Source organism: Bos taurus, chromosome 8 (assembly GCF_002263795.3).
Source record: "Bos taurus isolate L1 Dominette 01449 registration number 42190680 breed Hereford chromosome 8, ARS-UCD2.0, whole genome shotgun sequence".
NCBI classification, from domain to species: Eukaryota; Metazoa; Chordata; class Mammalia; order Artiodactyla; family Bovidae; genus Bos; species Bos taurus.
This window is the reverse complement of record NC_037335.1, coordinates 93729249-93747461: the sequence shown is the minus strand read 5'-3', so window position 1 is coordinate 93747461 and position 18213 is coordinate 93729249. Positions and strand designations below refer to the sequence as shown.

At 34.9% G+C, this 18213-nt stretch overlaps 1 protein-coding gene across 2 annotated transcripts in view; it reads right to left on the bottom strand.

The window, feature by feature from the left end:
* SMC2 (structural maintenance of chromosomes 2) overlaps positions 1 to 18213 on the bottom strand; it is a 50880-nt gene that overhangs the window by 8736 nt on the left and 23931 nt on the right. For both annotated transcript variants that reach the window (XM_024996295.2, XM_015472668.3), the window contains exons 16-22: positions 16555 to 16690; positions 13969 to 14093; positions 9654 to 9847; positions 8490 to 8633; positions 5202 to 5396; positions 3123 to 3323; positions 502 to 618 (exon numbers count right to left, since the gene is read on the bottom strand). In XM_024996295.2, coding sequence (XP_024852063.1) covers positions 502 to 618; positions 3123 to 3323; positions 5202 to 5396; positions 8490 to 8633; positions 9654 to 9847; positions 13969 to 14093; positions 16555 to 16690 — 1112 coding nt within the window. The remainder of the gene's footprint in view (positions 1 to 501; positions 619 to 3122; positions 3324 to 5201; positions 5397 to 8489; positions 8634 to 9653; positions 9848 to 13968; positions 14094 to 16554; positions 16691 to 18213) is intronic.

The following is an 18213-nucleotide window of genomic DNA, read 5'->3' as shown; positions in this document are numbered from 1 at the left end:
CTTAGCACTAATATTTGACAGAGGTTACAACTGAAGGGGTCCTTTGGAGAAGCATTCCAACAATTCGCACTTTTGCAATGTGAAACAATGCTTCCAGTTTTAAGCAGAGGATGAGTAAGGGTATGGCAGATATTTGGAAGAAACTTTAGAATACTGTCCAATATTAGAACCTATGATCTCATGAGAAAGAGGGCAAATACTGTCCCCTTTAAAGGTAAACCAGAATTAGCAAGTGATGGAGAGAAATCTACAAAGTTAACTTCATGTAGTATAAGAACCAAACAAGCAGACGATGAGACCATAATGGCAGTAGCAGCAGTTAAGTCCAAAAGGACAAAATGCTTTAAAAAGTCTACAAGGTTTTAAGGTATGAGCATGTGCCTCATTCAAACACAAAGCTGTTGCTTCAAATTTATCTTAGAGTACAACGCTATTAACATGATGTCATCTTCCATCTTTGCCTCATACAGAATAAACGATAATATTTTGGGGTTCAAATACCTTTTGCCAAGCAATATTTATGGCTTGGTTTTTCTTCTGGTCAAGGTCTTCTATAGTTGCCAGGATTTTGGATTTGTCGTTTTCCACAATTCTCTTCTTCTTCATCAAGTCATTATACTAGTAAGATAAAAAGCAGACTTCATTGAGAAAACCAAAAAATTTGTATTTTAGGATTCAGTCAAGAATAAAGAGATTTTACTATTTTTATATGCAATACATACAACTCCTTCTTACCAAAAAGATACACTACACTGAGTTACAACGTAAGCCACTGAGGAAAGTAAACACATCTATATGTAAAATTCAATTACTACAGCTGAGAATTTATAGCACAAACTCTTGAAACATTTTAACTCCACTTATAGTCCCTTATCTACCCAGTAGCCAAGGCAAAAAAAGGAGTATTTGTCATGTAAACTCAAAAGTAGCCTTGCATGCAAGGTTAGTAAGTTAGCACATAAAGGTTTTAATCTTTTTAACTCTTCACCACGATGTATAAAGTCCTACATAATTTGGCTCCTGTTTATCTCTGAACTTTTGGTGACACACTCCTCCCCAGGCTCCAGCCATATGGTCTTATTTGCAGTTTCCTGAACATAAGCTCACCATAGCCCTGTGGCCCCTGCACTGTTCTTCCTCTACTTCAGACATTAACTGGCGCTTCAAGTTTCCACTCCAACATCTCATTCTCAGAGTGGCCTTCTCTGGTTAATGAAGAAATTTATTGAAAAAAAAATTTGAGGGAGACTACAGAGGGATAATCAAATCATGAGGAGCAGCAGAACTTTCTAAAAACCCTTTTAACTTATTTCTCCTCACAGCCTCGCATTTCAAGGTGGCTTCATATTCTCCCTGAAAAACTCCAGCCAGTCTTGCTAGTTTCCTTGCTGCCCCTCTCCTTTGCGGAGAAAAGGTTTTAGGAGCTTGGTCACACTTTTATCCTGTTCCTTGCATAATTCCATATATTTTCTTACATGGGGTGACCCAAAATACAATAACAAAAAAACAAAAGGTGAACCACTGATCAACAATACAGGCCCTTCCTCTCTGATATGGAGATGGGAGTTGGTAAAATTAGAAAAAAAAAACAACAAAAAACTAGCTCAAGTTATTATTATATAATAAAAGCAAACAAGTATAAGGAAACAAATTTCACGATGTTAAGCAGCTCAAATTCAGACAAAATATTTCCCTTCCACGAAGGTGCCATATATTGCAAAGATTTAATGGAGAAACGAAAACCAGCAGGAATATTTAACAGAAAGGTTACAGTATGTGCATTATTAATCTGTTTAGTATCTAACATAATATAGATTCTTTGTAGATACTAATGTCAGTAAGAGCTTTAAGAAACCCATTACCAAAAAATTTGTTAAAAGTGATGGAGCTCATAGGTAGGTACTCACTTTTACAGCACTCTCATTAACTGTTATGCAAATTCAGTTTTACAGAATTAAAGAAGATACAGGGCAAAATATAAAATTACTCAGATTGCTATTTCCTGTGGGGCCATAAAGAATAGAACTGCTTTCCCCTTTGGGTTTTTCTAGTGACATGCAGACTGTAAAAGGTTAGGGAGATGGATAACACCATCAAGTAACTGAGAGCATTAAAACAGAGAAGATGCTGCCGGATTTACAGATTAGTAAAACAGTGTTAATGTATATAACAATTTTAGTCGTTTACTTATGTAATGGTTCTTGCAATACACTGTAATCAAAGGAAGACACTGGTTAGAACAGACAGGTATTCCCTCACTTTTCCAAAGTTCATTTTATATCACTACTTTTGCAAGAAAAGGTAAAAAGCACAAATAATGTTCAGCATGTGTTCTGCAGTGAGCCGTTTCTTACAGAAGCAGCACACACCCTAAGCAGTGAGAGTGGCACCATCAGGCTCCTCCTGGGAACAACACTGAGCATCTCAGCAGCAAGCCTCCTCCGAGAGCTCTGAACTGTGTCTGTGAGCATCTGTGCTTTATCTCAGTTTGCTCTGTGCATCTGTTAGCAAGATGGGCCCTATGGTAATTGCTTCTTTGCTTTATACCATTTCGGCATAGGAAGGGTTTCAAAGGAATGCCCTACTTTTTGGATAGTGGGGAAATCCTGTAGTCTTCTTCAAAGCCTTTCAAAAAGACAAGTGAAAGAAATGATAAAAATGTGAGGAGTTAACAAGATCGAAAGTGTTTTTATTTAAACCAAAAATAAGAAAGGGGCTGAAGACGTTCACAGCAAAAGGAAAGGCCAGTGGAAAAGTCATTTAAGCACAACAGAACATGTAACTGATGAAACAAAAAGAATGAAATAAGAAAAGAAATAACTAAAAAAGAAGAAAAGGAAAACACAAAACAAAGTTTCGAAAGCATAAAACAAAGATTTTAAATCTAAAATTTAAGTCTAAATTATTAGGCTGACTCTAATAATTGTCTCAGGGGTCATATCTGCTGGAGACAGGAATGGCAACCCACTCCAGTATTCTTGCCTGGAGAATCCCAAGGACAGAGGAGCCTAGCGGGCTACAGTCCATGGGCCGCAGACTGAGCACACACACACCAGGGGTCATAAAAACCATCAAGGCTACTCATGTTTTAAAGTGGCCATAGTCATAGCAAAGTGACTTACACGCTCTTCAGCTTCAGTCAGTACATTCATGGCTCTCATGTTGACATTTCTTCCTAGTTTCTCCTTCATTTCTTGCAACTTCTGAAGTCTCTCACCAGCTTCTTTTGGATTGTTAGCTTTGAAATCATAGGTGCTATTGGGTTGCCCAAAGAGGTGTTTTTCTACAGTAATCCAGTCATAGTCTTTCAACATTTTGGATACCTAGCCACAAGATGATAATAGAATGATATCATTGCTCACAAACCTATATTTAAAAATTAGTTTCTTAAATATTTACTAATTTTTACAAACATTTTTGAGAAAAATCTCACAATGACTCATTTGAAAAAAAATGAGACTCATTGTTGATTGTGAACCTATAAGTATGAATATTTTTATCTAGAGGATAGGCTAAAAAAAATAGAAACAGAAAAAGATATTACTTAAGCATCAAAATAAATGTGAACTCAAGAGAAATAGTTAAGAAGTGTGTGTGTGTGTGTGTGTGTGTGTGTAAACATTGCCATTATAATGAGATGAGGCTCCAGATTTTACCAAATTCAATGTATTACTTCAAAAAAACAACTTGTGAAAGTTTAGTCTTATATGAATATTTAAGTCATAGACACTGTAAAATCATGAAAGCCTAATTGTGACTGGTACCTAATAATTCTTGAAATTATAACCTAAGTAAAACATTATCTTAAATATTGACTCCATCCCCTCGCTACCCTCTTTGACGAGGCACAGTCAAATACTCATATAATATAACCACTAAGGATTTTTAATTATAGTGCTTAAGGAAGACTTTCTTCTACTCTAACTGTTTAAGATTGGTATTGACTGCTGAAAGCTAATCCTTGTCAATCATCCTTATTAATTCCATGAGTACAATCACACCACCAGACTCCAAAGTAATATGGTCATTTCTAGTCTATCTTTTTTTCCTGCCCATCTGTGAGCTCCATGAACACATTCTGTGGCATGTTGCTCATTCTTGCATCTTTAGTGCCTGGTATAAGTATACAATAAATATTTGATAAACTATGTATTTTAAAGAATACTTGACTTTTTAGCAGTTCTGCTTGCAAGTCACTCTTTCTACCCTCTTCACTTAACTGTAAATAGAATCCCCTAGCAACCACCAATACTAGTATTTTCAATTGTGTTTAAAAAAAAACCTATTAACAGTAATATTAGCATTGGTAATAGTTCAGTGAATTCACTAATACTAGGCTACCAGGCAAATGGGAAATCAATACTAATAAAATATTAGGATATTATCATGTGGTCATTAAAAAAAGGCTTTTTAAACAAAGTAATGAACCTGAACAGGCACTCATGGCTCTTGCAGAAAAGGGTGGAAGACTGTTTTGTATGTTCTCATCTTTTTGAAATTAAATCTCTTGTACTTTTATGATGCTAAAGAAGATTTAAAAGGCTCCAAACTGTTACAGACCAGTAAGAAAACAAGATGAGTGAATTATTAAAACCACATAAATGAAGCCTCCTTAACTAAGCAACGAATTCCTGCAGAACTATGTATTTTCTTTAAAGTACTTAGGTTACTGAGATACATGAAAGAAATTTTAATTAAGAATGACCAAAAAACTGTGGGATAACTTCCAAGACACTACTAGGCAAAACGTCAGATTTCAAATGAGACTTCAAACACTGACTATACTCATCCTCATAAGGATATCCTAAACCAACTAAGTCCTTACTTCAGAAGTTCCTTGTGTATATTTCTCTGTGAGTTCCCTAAATTCAATTTACAATTAGGTAAAGAATATATATTACTACTATTAATACATTAGTAATTAGTTCTATGAACAACTGGGGATTAAAAAAAGTCATTTCCATGGGAGACCACTCAAACATATTGGAGATGAGAATAAAGCCCCTGAAATTAAATATAAAAATAAAACATTTTTGCCATTTGGTGACTGCTGAGAAGCAGTCATAGTTGTATGCCTCAAAATTGTTACACAGTAGTTCTGCCATTTACAGTAAGTTCTTCACTGAGCATTTTACCAGAACATTTCAAAAACCCAGAGGCAAAAATGTGATTAAGAATAAAAATGAACAATACAAACATGCCTTTGCAGCAGCATCTTCAGCTTCCCGCTTATGTTTGCTGATGTTATGGTCCAGTTCCTTAATTTTAAGCTGAGATTCATTGTTTTGCTCCTTGTGTTGTGCTATTTCTGCATATTTAGCTTTAATTATGTTGTCTTGGGCTGTTATCACTTCTTTTTGCTTGCTTACCTCTTCTTGAGCTTTATTTACTAACTCCTGAAATGAAGAATTACAAGACAACATACAGCAAGGTAAGACGGAGACATTTTTTCGTTTACTGAAAGATCATCCAACAGACTTCTAGACAAGATGGCAATGTGTCATCTAACCTTCTACACTTTATATCTCCATGAACATGACTAACACATTTACAAATAAAACTTGTATTACCACTAGGAAAAAAGGGATGAGATGCATTGTTCATGCTGGAAGCAACAAAGTCCCTGTGACACAGTATAATTGGGATCACCTAGGTGCAGAGTCGGACATGACTGAAGCGAATTAGCAGCAGCAGCAGCAGGTGGAGGAGGGGTTACTGGGGTTTGCCCTGTAAGGTCTCTCTCAAAAGAGTGGGATTCTGGTGGTGGTTACAAAATAATATGACAGACACCCCAAATGCCATTTATTATGAAGGCAAAGAAAGGGGGTGGAAGTAAGGTAAGCTGGCATTGGTTCCTTTCCCTTCTATAGAAGTAAGCCATAAGGCCTCTGACAGTGCAACAAAAGGTCAGAGTGTTTGGTTCTAGCACAGGGGTTAAAACAGAGATATGGAAGAGGAAGAGAAACCTTTTTGAAGAAACAGATCTGTGGCACAAAGAAAAACTTCTCACTCTTTTACTACCATCGGTTTCCCTCTCAAGTGAAAATTACAGCTGGGATTTAGTCTACCAACTCTCACCTCTTCCCCCTCAAAGTTCTTTGCTAGATCTTGAAGGTCTTTCTGGTAAAGATATGGTCACAAACTCACATAAACATCTGAAAAAAAGAACCTAGCTCAACTCAGATTTAGGTAGGGGAAAACAAAGAGTAGAACAACTTGCTAAAAGACTCTGAGGAAGAACAGGTATCTTGAAGTGATGACCAGCATCAGTAAAAATTTAGGAATTCTTTAAGGCATACTCATTAGAAAACAAGATAACTTTGACAATAAACAATACCTGACATTATGGTTAAGTTACTGAACATGACATAAGTAATTTCTTTATGTTTGTGTCACAAAAGGTCCTTTGCAGGAGGAAGTTAAACCACAGCATTCATCTAAAAAATCCAAAACAAAAACGCATGACAAAAACATGTTTATGAAGAAGATTCTCTCACACCTAAAGATTGAAGATGCTGTGTCACAGGTATAATTATTTCAATCTACAATGGTTAAGAGAAAAACAAGGATATCTATCACTTCAGACTGAGCCAAAGTTTTTAGTTTTGTTTGAACATAATTAATTTGAAGGCAATTTATCTTCTTGGCTCCCTAAGAGGGCAAATAGAAACAATTTAAAATATAGAGACTAAAAGAACAACGTTTACAAACTTAATTAGAGATACATTTTATAGTTTTCCATAGAGAAATATTCTCTTTATCGAAATATGTATATGCTTTGATTTTATCATTATTTAAATCAAGGAAGAAGGGGCTTATTTTACTTCCACATTTCTCTTTAAAAATATGACATCTATTTTTTAAAAAAAAATTCCACAAGATGATGTCCATGAAAGATGGTAAAAGATATGGAGGAATGATAAGGCAAGTAAGAAGGCAAAAAAGAAACTGTAGAAAAGGTAATCAGCAATACAAAACACAAAGCTGAAAAGCATTTTGAACCCTGATCTTCAAAAATATAGTTAAAAAATTGTTCTGCTATTGATTTGATAATGTGTTAAAAATTAAAAAAAACCCTTGAGTTTAACCACAAATAGAATGAAGAGAAAAAAGAACTACTTTCTAAAACAATGCACACTACAACAGTTAAAACAATCATGTCAAGGAAAAAATGTAACAGGAAATGTAAAAGTAGAGGACAAAAGGCAAAAACACACTTTACTATATTGTAGCTAAATGGATGGAACTCCCGTTAGAAGCTGTTACATTTCAGTTAACATGACCTACAAAAAGTATATACAGAACAGAAAACTTACAAAAAAAAAAAGTTGTATCAAAAACCAAAGGTGGTTAGACTTTGTAGGGCATAGTGACAGTAGGTACTACGACTATATATTTCAAAGTTGCTAAGACAGCACATCTTAAAAAGTTCTCATCGCAAGAAAAAAATCTGTAATCATATATGGTTACCAGACTTATTGGGGTGATCATTTCACAATATATTAAAATGTGAACCATTACATTGTACACCTGAAACTAATATAAATGTTATGCCAATTATATCTGAGTTTTAAAAACTAGGAGTAGAAATAATGAAACAGAATTCAAGGTCAAAATCAAAAAATGGGTCAAGAAGGTATCCAGTATTCATGAGGGAGCATTTCTAATATTTGTAGGAAATAGAAATATCTTCACAACATGAAACCCTCACACCCCAAATCCACCCTATACTGCCTGCTTCTGAGATGGGAACAACTCTCCCTTGCCGAGTTTAACAGTATGAAGCCTCATCAGTAAAGGATGCTGTAGGGACACTGGAGAAGGAAGGGGCTTTACTTCTTGCTTCTGATGTGCTTTTCTCAAAGGCAAGGTTGTCACTTACATGGCATAACCAGCAGCAGTCTTTTCAGCCTGTCCCCAGGCTGGGCACCTCCCTGTGGCCAGTCCCCCTGGCGTCCCCAAAAGCTGTTTTCCCAGATGTCCTGTGCAGCACTTTCCTCCGCATGGTTTCCCTACTACATCAAACCCCACCACCAGAGGGCCACAATCATGTGTTCTCCAACTACATGTAGTTCTCAGCCTTGCAGGTAGAATGGGGCTCTTTTCCAGATTTATTCCTTCTGGGGGTGCACTGCTTCAGCTTATAGGTAGTGACTGCTCCTTGTAGCTGCTGTTCATATATTCTTTAGAGTTTTCTCTAGCCCTTAGCAATCAATTGTACATCATCCCAAATTCCTGTTATAGTTAATAATTTTTATTTAAACTCTGCCAGGTCAAATTACTGGGTGTTTTCATTTTCTAGTAGACCTAGTGGACTAAAACAATTAGTGATATTATTTCAGGACTCTTTCTGATCGGTGATCATCATTTTCCCTCTCATCATGACAAGGGTGAAGAGACTGAGACCTTTGAAGTCAAACATCTTTAAGCTACCATTTCAGAAGGAGATTTACATTTGTATTTCTCTAATGTGGTTAAATCACTCTTACCTCATTTTTAGCCACCTCAGAGGCCATCACTGCAATCTGACCCTCGTAGGATATGATAGCTTCCTTTACAGCTTCAAGCTGTTGTTCATAGGATGCATGCTCTCTCCTGAGCTCCTCCAGCTCCAGGGTGATAGCTTCAACTTCCTATAAAAAAACAGAGCATCTGGGCATTCAACATACCAACTACTGTGGCTCAGACAGTAAAGCATCTGCCTACAATACAGGAGACCTGGGTTCAATTTCTGGGTCGGGAAGTTCCCCTGGAGAAGGAAATGGCAATCCACTCCAGTATTCTTGCCTGGAAAATCCCATGGATGGAGGAGCCTGGTAGGCTACAGTCCATGGAGTCGCAAAGAGTCGGACACGACTGAGCGACTTCACTTCAGCAAGTAAGGACCATGGCTTACTCAACTACTGAAAACATGTAAGCTGCTTCCAAAGAAGAAAGGGGAAAAGAAATTTATTTTTCTATATTAAAAAATGTACATACAATTTTTATGGGTTCAAAGAACTTTGCGTAAACTATTTCATCCTTTTATTCCTATAGGGAAAAATAATACAGAATTCTATATAGCAGATAAATTAGGAGGTAAAATCCTTTTTTAAAACAATTATTTAATGACAAAAAAAATTAGTTTCTCTTCTTTCCCATTATAGCCTTTAGTTCTTTACAAAATGCTTTGTGTAAGCTAAATATTTAATAGTAGAATCATAAGGTGGGTTTAAAAAGAACTGTGAAAGAAAGTTAGATTTAAGTGAAATTGTATGGAATAGCGACTGGGCATGTAGCCTTCTTTGTAAACAGTAAAACACAGGTTCAAATTCCAGCCTTGAAACTATCCATAATAGTCTACAATTGAATAACACTGCAAATTTAACATGCTTTGTCATCATTATTCTTTCACAGTGTCTGTTCAAACAGATGATCACCAAACAGAAATGTCAACAGTGAGTCTCTGATATGACACAGCTTGGCTTACATGATACAAGCTTTGGTCTACTCCTGAATGAAACATTATCAAAATCAAGCCTTATCAAGCAATCTTATCTCTCACTTTTTGATTTACGACAAATATCGATGAAGGACAAATCAACCAATGGTGCTCTACCACCCTTCAGTTCTATGCTGATGTTAAAAGATTAATTCTATTAAAAAAAAATTACCTGTTGTTTTTCTTTCATTTTTTTGCTAGAAGCATCTGCTTTAGTTTTGGCACAATCTAGTTTTTTCTGTGCATCCTTCAGTTCTCTCTCTCTTTCAGCTTCAGCATTTTTCATTTTATTCTCCAACACCTCATATTTTTCTTCGGCTTTTTTCTGAATTTCTTTGGTGTTTTTTAAGGTCTCCTCACTTTCCTCTGCATCATAAAGCAGGCAAATACAACTAAATGAGATCTTCCAACTAGTAACAGTTATAGGTAAGGGCTTACAAATTCAACTTTTAAGAGAAGAAAAGGTATAGAAAGTTGGAGGCAAGAGTTAAAAAAAAAAATTAACTGTTCTAACCTTATTCTAGAAATAGTATGTTGAAAACACAGGTCATATCTTAGAGCCATACTTGAATTATCTAAATTCTGTAAAGAAATTATTTCCAATCACATGAAATTGAATAACATAAACTTTACCTACAATTTAACTTATAAAAAGATCACAGACCATTTTATATACCATAAGCTTCTAAAACCAGAACTGAGCACAGAACTATGGTACTTTTATTTAGTTATAAGAACACTTTTAATTAACCCCATAAAAAAGCTTAACTTAGTGTTCCTTGCTCACTTATTTTTATTCAAGGAAACTCTTACTAAAGTAGAGAAATATTGTGAGAATATACATAGGACAAAGCATAGGAAACATATGACCTCTGAATTTATAAATTAAAAAATAAAGTAAGATAGAATGAGCATGTTATGGTCACAATCAACATACACTGTTAAGTGTTAGGACTAGGTACAAACATAACCTTGAAAGCCATGATTATGCAATTTCCTATACTAGTTTTCATTGTAGAATATCATTCTAGAAATCAAAAGAGAAATAAAAAAAAAATACCCAACACAAAGATAAACAGAAATACAACAAACCAAATGTACATTAGATGTAGCAAAATCAGTTCTAGGAGTGAAGTTCATAGCAACAAATGCCTACCTAAAGAAACAAGAAAAATCTCAAACAACTTTACACCAAAAATCTGTTGTGTTTCTATATACTAAACAGTCCCATTTAGAACTGCATCAAAAAGAAGAAAAAACAAAACCCAAAGTTAGTAGAAGGAAGAAAATAATAAAGATCAGTGTGGAAATAAATGAAATTGAGGCCAAAAAGAAATAGAAAAAAAAAAAAAATCCATGAAATTAAAATCTGGTTCTTTAAAACCAACAACCTTCCAGCTAGACCTAAGGGGAAAAAAAGACTCAAAATCAGAAATAAAAGATACTACAACTGATACCACAGAAATATAAGGAATCATAAAAGGTTAACTATGAAACATTTCACACCAACAAATCAGACAACCCATAAGAAATAAATCCCTAGAAAAAGACAACCTATCAAGATTAAATCATGATTAGTAATTAGTAATATGGAAACTTAATAAGGAATCAAAAACCTCCCAACAAACAAAAGTCCAGTTGAATTAAACCAAACATTTAAAGAATTAATACCAATCTTTCCTTTTCAAATTCTTCCAAAAAGCAAACAAAAAGAAAATTCTTCCAAATGCATTTTGTGAAGCCATCATCATCCTGATATTAAAATCAGACAAGGACACCACAAGCAAAAAAAATCACAGGCTATCATCCCTGATGAACATAAATGCAAAAATCCTCAACAAAACATCAGCAAACCGAATTCAATAATACACCATGACTAGGTGGGATTTACTCCAGGGATACAATGATGGTTTAACATCTGCCAATTAGTGAATATGACACACTATATTAACAAATTCAGGATAAAAGTCATGGTCATCTAAACAGCAGAAAAAGCACTTGAGAAAATCCAACATTTATGATAAAAACACAATAAAGTGAGTATAGAGAGAATAAAGCTATACACATAACAAGCTCACAGCTAACATCATGCTGCAGCTGCTGCTGCTGCTAAGTTTCTTCAGTCCTGTCTAACTCTGTGCGACCCCACAGATGGCAGCCCACCAGACTCCCCTGTCCCTGGGATTCTCCAGGCAAGAACACTGGAGTGGGTTGCCATTTCCTTCTCCAATGCATGAAGGTGAAAAGTGAAAGTGAAGTTGCTCAGTCGTGTCCAACTCTTAGCAACCCCATGGACTGCAGCCCACCAGGCTCCTCCGTCCATGGGATTTTCCAGGCAAGAGTACTGGAGTGGGTTGCCATTGCCTTCTCCAGCTAACATCATACTCAATGGTAAAAAGCTGAAAGCATTTCCTCTAAGACCAAAAAAAGATAAGGATGCCCACACCACTTTTATTCAACACACTGTTGGAAGTGCTACAGCAACAGGGCAAGGAAAAGAAGGGCATCCAAACAGGAAAGAAAGAAGTAAAACTCTCACTATTTGTAGATGGCATAAACAGAAAACCCTATCATAAATAGAAAACTGTAAAGACTCCATCAAAAGATGTTAGAAATAATAAGCAAAGTCAACAAAGCTGCAGAATACAAAATCAATTACAAAAATCTGTTGTTTCTATACAGAAAACAATCCCATTCACAATTGTATCAAAAAGAAAATACCTAAGAATAAATTTAACCAAGGAGGTGAAAGATATGTACACTGAAAACTATGAAACACTGATGAAAGAAACTGAAGACAGAAACAAATGGAAAAATATTCTCTGTTCACAGATTGGAAGGATAGTTAAAATGTCCATATTACCCAATGCAAGCTACAGATTCAAGTCAGATCCTATCAAAATTTCAATGTCATATTTCATAGGAATAGAAAGAACAATCGGAAAATTTGTATGGAACCACAAAAGACCCTGAACAGTCAAAGCAATCTTGAAAAAGAACAACAAAACTGGAGGCACCATACTCCCTGATTTCAAACTATATTACAAAGCTAGAGTAATTAAAGCAGTAGAGTTAGTGGCACTCTACTGAAAATAGACACAAGGATCAATGGAACTACTGAATAAAAGAACCCCAAAACAAAGCCCATGCATACATGATCAATTAATTTATGACAAAGGAGTCAAGAATATATTATGCGGAAAAGACAGTCTCTTCAGTAAATGTTGCAAGGAAGCTGGACAGTCAGAAAAGAATGAAACCAGACCACTTTCTAACACCACATAAAAAAATTAAGTCAAAATGGATTAAAGACTTGAAGGTAAAACCTGAAATCATGAAACTCCTAGAAGAAAACAGGTAGCAAGCTCCATAACATAGGTTTTGATGATTTTTTGAATTTGACACCAAAAGCAAAGGTAACAAAAGCAAAAGTGAACAAGGGGGACCACATGAAACCAAAAAGCTTCTGCACACCAAAACAAATCAACAAACCAAAAGGCAACCTAGTGAACAGGAGAAAGCATTTGTAAATCATCTATCTGATAAGGGGTTAATATCTAAACCTTATTAAGAACTCATATGATTCAACAGCAAAGAAAACCAATCAAATCAAAAAATAGAGGACCTGAATACACATTTTCCACAGAAGATGTACAAACGGCCGAGAGGTAAATGAAAAGATACTCAACATTAATCATAAGGGAAATTCAAATCAAAACCACAAACAGCGATCACCTCAACTGTTATACTGGCTATCAAAAGACAGGTGGTGTTCACTGCTTCATTATTTACAACACCCAAGACATGGAAACAACCTGAGTCCACTAAGGGATGAATAGGTAAAGAAACTGTGGCATAAACACACCACGGCATACTATTCAACCATAAAAAAAGAAGGAAATCCTACCATTTGCAATAACATGGATGGACCTTGAGGGCATTACATGAAGTGAAATAAGTCAAAGAAAGATAAATACCATATGATCTCACTTATATGTTGAATCTTAAATATCTTAGGTCACAGATACAAAGAAAAGATTGGTGGTTGCTAGAGGCAGTGGGTGGGAAAGGTGAATGAAATGAATACATTTTAAATTTTATAAAAGAAGAGAAAAAAAAGAATAAAAATATTAGTGGGGTAAAATAGGTCTGTGAATAGTCCTAAGGAATAAGAGAAATTTAAAACTACCACATACAATTAAATTCTGATTAAAGGTGTTAAGATAGGTTCCTAAAATTAGGGACAGAGATAGTTATACACATATAACAAAAATACTATAAACATAAACAAAACCAAAAGACAAGCATATAACAAGGTATTTATAATGTGGTACATGAGAACAATAAAAACAAGCTATGAGCAACCCAATAAAAAAGCACAAATTAACAGAAAATTATTACATATAATTAAAATATACAATAAACATGAGAGCTTCAAATACCTAAAGTATGGTTATCAGTTGAAACAGATTAGAACAAAATCTTACCAATGATTTTTTTAAGAGCATCTAATTCTTCCTGTTGCTTGTGATACGAGCTTTGCTGAAGCTTGGTTTGTAATAAATCTACCTCCTCAGCTTTCATCTCCCACTGCTGTTTTAGGTGGCGATACCTTAAGGAAGAGAAGTTTATAATAAATGATAATTTTTCTGATGTTTGAGACATGCATTTAAACAAGCTCTTACCTAAAACAAACTCATACAACATAATGTAAGATGCCACTGGTTACAAGACTCATTTTGATGACTTTCACACTTCTGAAGCATCAATGTAAACTCAAGTTTGACTTGGTTACTGAAGGTAAATACTCTAAATGACCAAGACCAATAGTTAACTATCCACAGAAATATTCTTAATTTTAGAAAATATTAATAATCTCTGAATAAATAAGTTATCTTAAAAATAATCCTTCTCACTGATCCTTATCTAAAAGAAAAACTCCATAATAGCCCCCATCACAAAAATAGAATATATAACAATTATATAAAATTTCAAAAATTTGGTTAGCTCAATCCCCAGTTTCAAATGTTTTAAAAAATAACATCATTCCCTCCATTTTGTAAGGAGACTGGTGGTTTAAAATGACACAGTACTAAACTTAAACATTCACCAAGCACTTTTTTTTGCAGATCCTGTAATTGTCCCCCAGTTCTGGCAGCTTCAAATTAAGGCTTTGGAAGGTATTTTGCTAATTCAGCTGCAGTGAAATTTTAAATTATAGTAAATTCAAAAGTTGCTTGTAACTAGAAAATCACAAGGTTTGAGGGCAAAAAACAAGCAACTTATAAATACTCCCTTGAGTATTCTTGTCTGAGACTGCTTGACAGCAATTAAAAAGACAGGATTTTAACTCAGTCATTTTTCAACTCATTTAAAAATGTAAAGAAATTTTTTTAAAAAGGCAACATATTTTCCTGATATGGTCTATGAAAGAATGGCTTTAGGTGACCCTTCCACTTTCATTTTTCAAAATCTACTTTTCTTCCTGGACCTCAGGGCCACAATTAGTTTACAAAACAACTCTGCAGAATAAACGACCTAGTACTGCTCAACAAACTTAACAGTTCCAAGCCAAATGTGACTACAACTGAGTCTGTAATTCATTCCCTTGACAGAGCTTCCACATTTCAGAAACATCTTTTTGTCTCTTTCTCAGAGAAAGTTCTTTCATTTTATGATTAATGTCATATGTCAATGAAGGTAAAAGGCAGGCTTTACATGTATATAATGTTTGAAAGTGGGCATTTTGATACAATTTACATCGTGGAATGGCCACTGTGACTTAGTGTAAATAATCTTTTCCACATATATACTGTGTCCCAAAAAAGTCTTGGTACTATTCTAAGCTTTGATAATTTCAGAAGATAAATGCCAAAAGTTTACCCCTCAAAAAAAATTTAAGTTTTTATCTTTTATTTTCTCTTACCTTTATTCAGTATTGTGAATTCTAAATAAATTGTTTAATTTTATCTCATCTGCCACTTGCCATCTTCAGAGGAATTAAAAAAAAATTACAATTAAACTCTCAAATACTGTACTTTGTTAAGTTTGTGGCATTTATACTCCTGAAGTTTTTAAAGCACGTAAGGACTCTTCTAGATAACCACATAGTGAGTCCACTCAACATCGTTCAGGTGTTTATTCAAGTCATCTTCTCAGTAAGGCTTTCCCTGCCCACCCCATATAAACTTTCAACACTTCTTTCCTATTTTACATTTTTATTCTTAGAACTTAGCATTATCTAACATACCTTTTACCAATTTAACTTTTTATATTGTCTATTGCCCCAACTCCACATATGGAGGTAAGATAAAGGAAGAGATTTATCTATTTGATTCACTGCTATATTCCCAGTTCTTTGAAGAGTACTTGGCACATGAGGCATGCAATAGTAAATAATGTTAGGAGACAAAAAGGGTTACATTGAATAGCATGAACCCAATTATGAAAAAAAAAATGTGGCATACATATATTTCATCATACATAAATATGTATCATACACAAACAGAAGTAATGTTGAACAGTTTACACACACACCTATATCCACACCCACAAAGAAAAAACACTGGAAGTAAACACTTTAATTTTAGCAGTGACTTTTGACATAAACTTGTTTAAGACACAGGCAACCTAACTAGCTTCAACATGTATAGGACAGCCATAAGGCTGCAAAACTTAGTGTAGACACCCAATCAGTGCTACCGCATATGACATCATTTCAAATCAAGGACTCAAGTGTCCTCTGGCATCAACCTTCAGAGTATCTGTGTGTTTCCCCACTAATCCCCAAAGAATGTTAACAGAGTATATATCTCAGTAGAAAAATAGGAATATTTGGCTGATTTTTCTTTCTTCCTTTTAATTAACTTTCCATAATTTCGTAAAACAAAGACATCACTTATATTTAAAAAAAAAAAACTGTTATCAATTCACAACTTATTCAATACTAAGGTTATTATTTAAGTTGTTAAGTATTTCTTTAAATATTAGTTTTTTTAATCTTCTACCATGCAAATGCAGATTTTTGACCAAAAAAAAATTTTAATAACAGCTTAATCCAACCAAAGTCTTACTTTTCAGCAGTGTTTTTAAGATTGGCTAATTCCTCTTCTAGAGCCCGTAGCTCATTCTCCTTGGTTCTGAGCTCATCTTGAACATCTTTGAGTTCTTGAAACTTCATTAAAATGGAAGCTGCCTGGGATCGAGCACCTGACATAGGCAAATTAAAACAGGCCTTCAACACTGAGTTGCCACATATTTAGGAAACAATACAGTTTTCTAAGAGATTTACACTTGAAATAATTCAACAGCCAATCTTTAGTGGTTTATGAAGGTACAAAATCCATTTTATCATTTGAATCTTAGGGCATACATATGTGATAACAAATACTCTGTATGTGATGGATTATTTATTCAAAATAATCATTGCCTTTGCTCACTGGTAAGCTTCCCTGGTGGCTCAGACGGTAAAGCGTCTGCCTGCAATGTAGGAGACCCGGATTCGATTTCTGGGTCAGGAAGATCCCCTGGAGAAGGAAATGGCAATCCACTCCAGCACTCTTGCCTGGAAAATCCCATGGATGGAGGAGCCTGATAGGCTACAGTCCATGGGGTCGCAAAGAGTCGGACACGACTGAGCGACTTCACTTTCTTTACTCACTGGGTGGATTCCTCTCAGGACCATTTTCTGATCTACTAAAATCAGGCTTAGCCATGTGCTTTGCTCTAGCAGATGAAGTGGGAAATCTGCCTCTTCTGAAAGTAAGCTTTAAGAGGCAGCACATAATTTACCACTTGTTTTCCCTTTCCCATGTGTAAAGTATGTTCAAAAAAAAAGATTTATTTTTCAGTCAGCCTAAGTCCCATAATGAGAATAACATGGAGCAGAGACAAGTAACATGATGTAGCATAATTATAGAATAAATCTGTAAGCCACTAAAATTTGGGAGCTATTTATTACCATATTGTAATGTGGTCTAAACTCGACATAGCATAGTAAACTGGTTTTACCTTACATGCTTTATAACTGTCTGGCAGTAACAGGCTGAAGTGTTAAGCTGTTAAGAAAACTCCAGGTTTGATGGAAGAAAGTGAAGTCAATCAATAATGCTATTATGAACACTTTGCTTATATGACATGGGGTTACATATCTGCCATCACTTAAGGAGGAATTTCAGGAACATATAATTCAGTGAAATCTAAAATGTTCCTTCTAATCTAGATATTTTAAAATATTTGGTTTCTATCTTCCAACTGTAGATACTAGTCATTATGTACACTGGGGAACTTGATCATGAAGCTCATTACATTGGCTACTGTTTTCTTGGACTAGAAAGAAATTAAGATACTTCCTAACTCAAGAGGCATCCAAGTCTCTTGATTTGGTTAAAAGCACAAACTGTGAAATCAGGCTATCTGTTTAAACTCTGACCCCTGGCTCTGCCACTTATCAGCAAATTCTTAACTGTTTTATACTTTAGTTTCTACAAACATATAGAAAAGATAGTAATGTCTACCTCAAGGTTGCTATAAAGATTAAATGAACTAATTAAAGTCCTTGGGAGAGGGCTTTATAGAATGATAGAAATGTTCCATATGTGCACTATCCAATTACCCACTAAATACTGTGGTTACTGAGCCCTTGAAATATGCCTAGTGCAATTAAATAAATTATTCTATTTAATTTTAATTACCTTATTTAAATGGTAAGTCACATGTGGCTAGTAGCTACT